Source organism: Austrofundulus limnaeus, unplaced genomic scaffold, assembly GCF_001266775.1.
Source record: "Austrofundulus limnaeus strain Quisiro unplaced genomic scaffold, Austrofundulus_limnaeus-1.0 Scaffold1222, whole genome shotgun sequence".
NCBI lineage: Eukaryota > Metazoa > Chordata > Actinopteri > Cyprinodontiformes > Rivulidae > Austrofundulus > Austrofundulus limnaeus.
This window is the reverse complement of record NW_013953624.1, coordinates 2,130-11,711: the sequence shown is the minus strand read 5'-3', so window position 1 is coordinate 11,711 and position 9,582 is coordinate 2,130. Positions and strand designations below refer to the sequence as shown.

At 41.3% G+C, this 9,582-nt stretch overlaps 2 protein-coding genes across 2 annotated transcripts; both read left to right on the top strand.

Annotated features, from left to right (window-relative positions):
• Positions 1-890: 890 nt before the first annotated feature.
• Positions 891-1,549, top strand: LOC106534617 (uncharacterized; the record flags this gene model as incomplete). Its single annotated transcript, XM_014031317.1, is given in 1 exon segment — positions 891-1,549. A coding segment is annotated over 1 exon segment (659 nt), but the record flags the coding sequence as incomplete, so codon positions are not given.
• Positions 1,550-5,340: 3,791 nt separating this feature from the next.
• Positions 5,341-8,332, top strand: eri1 (exoribonuclease 1; the record flags this gene model as incomplete). The annotated part of the gene is given in 6 exon segments (XM_014031316.1): positions 5,341-5,522; positions 5,603-5,819; positions 5,899-5,982; positions 6,067-6,176; positions 6,258-6,372; positions 7,471-8,332. Coding segments are annotated over 6 exon segments (891 nt in total). The 3' UTR covers positions 7,783-8,332.
• Between the last annotated feature and the right edge of the window lie 1,250 nt (positions 8,333-9,582).

The following is a 9,582-nucleotide window of genomic DNA, read 5'->3' as shown; positions in this document are numbered from 1 at the left end:
GTTCGGTACATTTTACTCCAGGAGCTGCGAGGCTTTCAAGCTTCAGACTGAACTGAAGCAGCGGCTGCTGACATCATTACGCTCTTACGTGATGCTGCATTCAGGACAAGCATGGAAAGCGGTATTTCTGTCCCTTCAGAGCTTTCTGCCGGGCCTGCAAGGCAAACGTACTGGTGAGGTCAGACAACACCTCGGTGGTCTTTCATATAAATCACCAAGGGGGGACCAGGTCAAGGAAACTGTTGTGTTTGACCCAGCAACTGCTGACCAGGGAAGCTCTGCACCTTGCCAGCCTCAGGGCAGCCTACATCCCGGGACCACAGAACATGACGGCAGATTTTCTGTCACATCAGAGGCTTCTGCCGGGGGAATGGAAGCTTCACCCAGAGGTGGTGAACCACATCTGGAGAGTCTTTGGCAGGGCAGAGGTGGACCTCTTTGCCTCCAAGGAAGCAGTTCACTGCCCACTTTGGTTCTCCCTAGCGGAAGAAACCAGCCCTTTGGGGTGCGATGCGCTAGCGCACAGCTGGCCCCAGACACTTCTTTATGCCTTCCCCTGGTCAGTCTAATGTTTCCAACTCTTCAGAGGGTTCTTCGGTAGGGCCACCATGTTCTCTTGGTGGCCCCCTTTTGGCCAGCGAGGWCTTGGTTTCCTCTGCTGTACAGGCTTTGCTCCAGCTTGCCGATGCGCCTCCCCTCCAGGAAGGATCTACTCTCGCWGCTGGGGGGCCGGATTCTCCACCCCGACCCAGATCAGCTCCAGCTATGGGTATGGCCCTTACAAAGCCACTTTCACAAAATATGCTGGAGAAGTAGGGGAAACGATGGCTAATGCATGGGCACTGTCCACCCGCACTATCTATGCTAACAGGTGGGAGATCTTTAAAAGTTGGTGCCACAATAAAGAGCAGGACCCGGTACGGTGTTCAGTTTCTGACATACTGACCTTCCTGCAAGAATTACTAAACAAGGGATGCTCTCTGTCTACCTTAAAAGTATATGTGGCTGCTATATCCTGTTGGCATGTGGGGTTTAATGGCTGTTCAGTGGGCYGGGACAAAGACATTAGGCGCCTGCATCCACCAAGCCRGYCYGTGGCACCAGCTTGGGACCTTTCATTGGTGCTTGAGGCCCTCAGGTCRCCCCCATTTGAACCTCTAATGGCGGTGGACCTCAAATGGCTTTCATTAAAGACAGCCTTCCTCTTGGCTATGGCTTCTGCAAAACGCTTGGGCGAATTGCAGGCTCTATCTGTAGCCGAGCCACGCTGTCGGTGGAGCTCTGACGGCTCAGGTGTGACACTGTGGCCTGATGTCTCTTTTGTCCCTAAGGTGGCATCAGCGACAGGCGGTACACAGCCGCTTCAGCTCGCCCGTTTTAACTCTGGGACCCCCTCGGAGCCTCTGTGCCTCGTTCGTGCTCTGGTGGCGTATGTCAGATCCACAGCACCTTTCCGAAAGACAAATAACCTTTTTGTCTGTTATGCAGACCCTCGGAAAGGGCAGGCCCTTTCTAAGCAGCGACTCTCGCACTGGGTCGTGGGGCTAATTAATAAGGCTTACACCTCGATGGGTCAATCACTTCCGGTTGGTGTGAAGTGTCATTCTACAAGGGGCCTGACGACCTCATGGGCTCCATGACTGGAGGGCCGCTGGACATCATATGCAGTGCGGCCTCCTGGACATCACCAAGCACCCTTGCTCGGTTCTACAGAGTGAATATGGTGGTGCCCCATCTCCTGCAAAATGTTCTGCAGCAGCTTCCTCCTGTATCCCAGTGAGGTAAGTRGTGTTGTGGGTTTTGCAGATTCCTCATGACTTTGTTGACAAGTCATCCAGTGCTTGAAGCACCGCCTCTAGCGGTCAGCAGGGATGAAATGGAACGAAAGTTACAACTGTAACTACGGTTCTATGAATCTGGGATGTCCGCCAGAGCGCTCGGTCCCTCGGATTCCTTGTAACGCGAGAAGGTTGAGGGATTGAGCGCCRGCTGTCACGTGACTTTAAAGAGTCACGTGGGTCACCGGCAGGTCACAGGTGACTTTGTTGGTATTAATTCTCGACCTGCACAAGAATGATCATTCAGAGCTTGAAGCACCGCCTCTGGCGGTCAGTAGGGATTCATAGAACCGTAGTTACAGTTGTAACTTTCGTTTTTCCYCTCTAGAAACATCTCAGAACAAACTGATGGTAGAATGAACTTTGTAGTTTTGCATAATTTCTCATGAGAAGCTACTTCCTGGGAAGAAGAGATAACAAACAGGCACCATAAGCCCACACTGTCAGTTTTTATGCTTGTGTTTTACAGGTTAATGACCTTTTTTACAACCTTTTATGAGCCTGTGAGGTGCTGATCAGCAGATCTTTATCTCTTCAAGATAAAATCAACCTTTTCCCCTCCTGCTTCCAGTCTTCAGCTGAACTCTACCCGGTTCATATTAAATAAGCAAATAAATAAATAAATAAAATTATAATAAAGTGACTGTTTCCCAAAATGTTCTAATTCCAGGAAAGCTTCAGAACTGCCTCGTCGTCTTAACTTATTTTTAGTTTTTAGTGTACGCGAACCAGTGTGTTTGTGTTATTTAAGCAGAACAACGTGGTTTTCAGATGAACATAAAAAGGTGTGAACTGTGAGGGAGGATACTCGGTGCTGAGTTTAGAAAAAAAACTCTAAATGAGACCAGGTTTGACTCGTCAGGCCTTTTTTTACGAGGCGACCTGAGCAATTTTTCATGTGAGGCCTTTGCTGCCGTGCTGCGTTCAAGTCTTGTGGGAATAGTGAGTGAAAAAGTCTCATTTTATAGTTTTAAATGTTTAAAATACAATCTGCTGTTGATCTTTTWAAGTTTTTAACTCTCAGAACTCTATAATGACTTGAAAGTTGAACTTTTTTATTATTATTGTTTGTTTTAGTTATGAAATGTTTGAAAAAGCAAAACTTACCCTCATCTGGTAGTATCATAGAAACTGTTTTTTTTCCCACACGACCTGAATGCAGCATCCCAGACTAGATGGAGGGAACTGAACAATGTAGCTCCGATCTCCCAAACCCTGAATCAAGATGATTGAAGGGGGTGAAATGGGGCCGATGCCTTTTCAATGCAGCTCCTTTTCTCCTGCTTAAAAAAGGCAAATAAGGAGATTTACTTTATTTCTAAGCATCAGTTTGTGTTTTTTTTAAATTGGCATAAACACTACTTTTGTCAGGAAAAAAATGCTTTCACTTTATGTGCTTTAGATGAGAGCTATGAGCTTTCCATAATGGTTTTCTTTTTCAAGGAAGAAAATAAACCTTTGTTTTTCTAAGATGTTGTCTTTTTATTCCTCCCTGTCTCATAAATTATAGAGACCATCTCCCAGCAGGGCAGMAGTGATCTGTAAGCAGCTGAAAAATCAAAGAGGTTTAAATTAAAAAAAAAATTCACTTAACATCTGAGAAGCTCATTGCTGTGATTGAGAAAATATTTTATTTTGTACATTATAAAATAATTACATTAAATTATTTAGGCATCTATGCTAGAAAACTCTGAAGCATGCAGGAACGTGTGCGCATGCGCAGTGTGGATTTGTTCAAAACGTGGGCAAAAGTGACATCTAGTGGTCAAATGTGAGATCTCCAGTTTCCCTGACATTTTTTTGATAATAGGAAAGTAAAGTATTTAAATTATTTCAAACACTCACTATACTCAAAAATGTACTAACTGTTTTTTTAATAACATAAGACTTTAAATTCAACCTAATGACTAGCTAAATTTAATTTATTACAGCATAATTACTAATATAAAAGCTCATTACTACCTGTAAATTATAAACATGTTTCAAAAATGGATTTTATTAGATGAGAAGTTTCCTACATACACAAAAAACAAAAACTAAACAAATTCAATTTAAATTACTCAAATTATGATCCTTCCTAAAGCAAACAATTTATTTTATTGTATTATATTAAAAGTGCCCTTGTAACTTAGAACAAAATAGCAAGCTTTTAGACTAATTCGAGTAGTTATAAAAATRTATATAAATAGTTTGCATTGATTATTAATGTAAGCACATCAGTCTAAGCAGAAAATAATATTTCTATCATAAGTTTAAATGTAATATTWATACATTTTAATGTTCCTCATTATTTGATTATTACGACGTCGTACGTTTGTGTTTTGAACAGGGGTTTGTGGGTGAAGGACGTTTATTCATCCGCAGCACCAGGGGGCGCCAGAGAGCACCCATAAACCTTTTGGCGCAAACCGGAAGTCGTCTACAGTTTTCTAAAACAAAGTTTAACATCGTGTGGTGGAGCTTTTTTGTCATCTTTTTAGCTTATTGCTAAATCAATGTATTGATAGTTTATTAAATATTTATTTCTGACCTTACTCACAGCGAACAGCAGTCATATTTATCCTTAAACATAAGCGAGGCGGTATTGTTAGCTAATGTCAGTAAACAACGAAGAGTAAAATTTGCGTGTTTTTTTACATGGAGTCTGGTTGGTTTTAAAATCGCTAACCAGTTTCTGGAAAACCTTGGTGTTAAATGGACGAACACAAGGAAAATATTCATGGCAAGGACGTGAATGTGAAGATGACAGAAGCACAAGATGATGAAAAGGTTGGTGTGAGCAGATTTATGTACTTAAATGCTTTAAATTTATTCAGTTTTGTGTTTAAAATATCTTCATTCAACGTCTGGGCTAATAGTGTAAACCGAATATTATTTAGTTACAGAAGGAAAATTTTTGCCTTAATCTGCTACTAAATTGCTAGGGTTAATATGAAGTTTACAGCTTATGAAAAGCAAACCCCTTCAAATGATCTTTAAATCCACCTAATGAAAGGTTTCAGAACTACTTACGTAGTTTTTGAACTTCTGCTAGGTTCCTGTAAGGCTGTCAGAAAGAAGATCCTTGAGGATTAAAAACAAAACTTATGGTGGGATTTAAAAGCTTATTCAAGGCGGTGAAAGAGTTACATAAAACACCCAGTTTTTGTGTTTGGTGGCTTTGATGGAACATCTGGAAACCCCCTGAAGATGAACACAGAAGCTCCTCCACTGGATTTAACTTCAGGATGTACAAACTGCAAAACACCTGCCGAACCATATCTGATTACACTGAACTGTATTCARACAACTGGATGTAGAAAGAAAGGCTAGTTTCCAGCACCAAAATGTGTGGGAAAAATTGCCTTAGATTTGTGCAGAGATTGATTAAAATGAGCTTCTAAAGAGAAATGCCTGCATGCTTGGGAAGTTTACGAATAAAAATATATGTGTTCTTGTCACAGGAAGTCAGATGCTAATGTTTCAGTTGTAGTTTGACATCCCCTCTGAATTTCCTCTCCAGGCAAAGTCCTGCAGCCGAATTTGCCCCGACGAAGAAACAGCGCCTCAGACGTCCCAGTCCCAGTCAGACAGAGACTTCAGTCATCCGGTTTACAAAGAGATCGCCTTAGCCAACGGACACATCAACCGCATGTCCAAGGAGGAGCTGCGGATCAAGTTAGCCGACCTGAAACTTGACACCAGGTCAGTTTCGGACTAGTAAATGATTACACATTTAGTTTTACTGTCACGCTTTGTAATCTATGTTTGTTCTTGTTTTTCAGAGGAGTGAAGGATGTGATGAAGAAGAGGTTAAAGAACCACTACAAGAAGCAGAAGCTGCTGCAGTCTGCAGCGGAGGGGGGGCCCACTGACACCTACTACGACTACATCTGTGTGGTGGACTTCGAGGCGACCTGCGAGGAGGATAATCCCTCCGACTTCCTCCACGAGATCATCGAGTTCCCCATGGTCCTCATCAACACGCACACCTTACAGATCGTGAGTTCAGCTTCAGTTTGAATCGTTTCGTTCATTAAACTGAAGCATTTTGACAGTCTCGAATGTGTTTCCTGGACAGGTGGACACCTTTCAGGAGTACGTGAAACCAGAGCTGAACCCGCAGCTCTCAGACTTCTGCGTCAAGTTGACAGGAATCACACAGGTTGGATAAAATCAGCCGCTCTGTTTGATWTCTCTGCCCGGTTCAGAAGTTGCAGCTCGACAGAAATAAGTTTTATTTTTGCAGGAAACGGTGGATGAAGCCGATTCGTTTCCAGGAGTCCTGCGGCGAGTTGTGGGCTGGCTGCAGGAGAGGGAGCTGGGAACAAAGTACAAATATGCCATTCTGACCGATGGGTATGTTTTTTTTAACCTCACTTCTACTGCAGGATTTGTTGTCTCAGTTTTATAAAAACAAGTTTTTGTTGTGCTCTGCAGGGCGTGGGACATGAGCAAGTTCCTCAACATCCAGTGTCGCCTCAGCCGGATCAAATATCCTCAGTTTGCAAAGAAGTGGATTAACATAAGAAAGTCCTACTGCAACTTCTACAAGGTAGGACRTTTACTAAAAGTTCATAGTTTTACATTGAACTATGTACTCTTGTAGTGCTGTTTTTTTCTTATTCATTTTATGAGATGTGACCTGCTGTTTATACCAACTATCAAAGTAAAAATGTTCAATGCATTCAAAAAAATACAAAAAACACAACTATTTAAGAGTTTTGAAAGGCAAACAGAGGTTTAATTTAACAAAACAATTGGYTGAAAACACCTTAATTAACCAGAAAAACAAAAAAAATGTCTTCCTAACAGAAATAATACTTATTTGTTTTAAATAAATTGTCTTTTGTTGTCATGAATATTTAGGATTTCCATGGAAAACTATACGTTTTTAAGAACAACAAATGGAAAGTAACATGTAAATTAGTTTTACTCTTTAATTAGTTGTGAAACATAGACAAAAATATGTAATTTCATTGTGCTCTCTTTACGATGACAATAAAGGTCTCTCTAATTCTGCAGTGAGAACRGTGGTAAAATATTGTCATAAGCTAGTTCCTTTAGAAAGATCCTGCCTCAGAAACATTAAACCTTCTAGTTCCTAGTTTTATTTACCCGAAMAGATCACAAAAATATCCCTGATTTGAATCAGATTATTTATTTAAACACATTAGTTTTGTTCCATTAAAAATAAACTCGTGTTTTTAGTAAATTTGCACTAAAGCTACAGCAAACACACACTCAATGACTTTAGCAATAATTTTAATTCACTTTAACGTGTTTAAATAAATCTTAGTTCTGCTTTTTGAGTTCCAGAAATAAAATAACAGCCTCCCACCAGCAGGAGGCAGTAGTAGTTGCATTAAAACCTCCCAGCTGTTTATAATCCAGCTGAYGAAGAGGTGATTATGCAGATATGATGGGGATTATCTGAAAATTTACAACTTTGTGAATAAATATTAGTACAGATTTGTGAATCCTGACCACCTGCAGAAAGCAGGCGTCTGGACTAACAGTTCRGACTCCTTTTTAAAAGCAGCTCTTTCTATATTTCTTGTGATCTAAAACACCTTTTCTTTATAATATTCTGTTTTCCCTGCATATTTTGGGGGGTTGCCGTCTTTATCAAAGCATGTGGCGTTTCCTCCAGGTGCCCCGCACGCAGACCAAGCTGAGCACCATGCTGGAGAAGCTGGGGATGAAGTACGAGGGCCGCCCCCACTGCGGCCTGGACGACTCCCGCAACATCGCCAGGATCGCGATGCGCATGCTGCAGGATGGCTGCCAGCTGCGCGTCAACGAGCGGATGCACGGCGGCCAGCTGCTCTCGGTCCCCAGCTCGGCGCCGATGGAAGGAGCCCCGGCGCCTCATCACCCCAGCAGCAGAGATTRAGCTCCTGCGGCAGACTTTAAACCTGCGGTCACATCAGCCCCCGCAGCTGCAGAGAGGGAAGCACTTTAACCAGAGCTTAAAGCTGGAAACGGGGTCAGTGTTTAGATTTCACCATGTGGGATAAAAATGAGTTCTGGAAGTTTTATATTTTGTTGAACTTTCTTCATCCTGCCTTTTTTTGCTGCTTAAATAAATGTCTTTCATTTTTGCCTTTCATGTAGATATCAGATTTTGTTCTGAAAAAAGAAAAAAAATTGTATCTGAGTCAAAAAAATATAAAAATTCTGCAATTTCACAACTGATCACAAGTCTTATTACTGTGATGAGTTCAAGAAAACTATAAAGACAGAGACACAATTTCACATCTGCTGACCGAGTTTGTACTTTYGAAGGTCAGCATTGATCATGTTTTTAATTTTTAAGATTAAACGTTTATTTTTCAGAGTATAGACTTGACCACCCTTCATAACACATACTGTTTTTGTCTTTAAATATTGCTTTATTTGGGGATGTTCAATGTAACAATGTTATCTGCTCAGATGTGTATTTTTTATCTCACAGTAGGTGATTTATTTTTAACAGAAACAAATAACCCAGTGAATAAATTGTAAGAAYGAGATACGTTCTTCTTTTGTTGTGTTTTTTGTTTCAAAATGATTCACACACTTTCAAAAATGTCATTATTACTAGTGATGGGTCGTCGATGAGGCACCACGTGTTGTTTCGACACRTTACCAAACTATTGATACGTGTCGATACTGTGTCACTGAATACTGACACCTGCTGGACCTTAAAATCACTACAGGCAATCTAGTTGACAGACTCAATTCATTTTTACCAATTCATTTATTTATTGATTTTTTACAGTGGGATGAAACCGAAGTACACGGAGAAAACCCATAAATTTAGATTGTCCAATTAAAATAAGATWAATGCTTTTGAGTCACATTTCTTTGTGCACCTCATATGAGAGGGAGCCCAGCCATGACAGTTTCTCTTGAGGTTCTGGTTGGAGTATATACGAGGTTGACTAACTTTGATCACTTTTAATCAAATTCATAAGCGAATAAACAAAATCTGTTGTTTTATTTGCTCTTATGCTCTGTCTGAGATGTGATGTTGGAATCACGACTGAGTCTGAGTCTTGCTTTCAGTTGAATTCACATATAAATGAACAGTCTTCTTTCTTTTCTTTGTATGTTTCTTGTTTCTGTGATGTGCCTCTGGAATCAGATATTCATCTTTTTCTTCAGCGTCTGTGTTCTGGCTTTTAGCACGTGTTGAATCCCTTTTGCCCTGAGACTCTTAAGCTGTGTTTTGTACTTCAGATCAGCTTCGCCAAGTGAAGAATTCTCATCTGTTTTTGTATGAAATGTGGCGTTTAGTTCATTTACAATCTTTCTGTAAACAGAGGAAGACACAATAGAAATATATGTTATATATGYTGGAAGGGAGGTGTCAGAGTGGACAACTCAGGACACGCTGGAGGGACTATGTCTCTCGGCTGGCCTGGGAACACCTTGGAGTTCCCCCGGAGGAGCTGGAAGAAGTGGCTGGGGAATGGGAGGTCTGGGCCTCCACTGCTGCCCCCGCGACCCGACCCCGGATAGGTGGAAGAAAATGGATGGATGGATGGATGGATGACATTCTAAATATTGAAACAGATTTACCTTGTTGACTCAAAATTCCAAACATAATCTCTGACTAAAAATAAATCTGTTTCTTGCTAATGWTGAAAAACGATTGTTTCTCATCCCTGCTGTCAGCTGGTTAACTGCTCAAAGCAAACTGATCCACAACATAGGGAACACATGATKTCAAAACATCAAAGGACCGCCTACACGCCATCTATTACGTCATTAATGGATC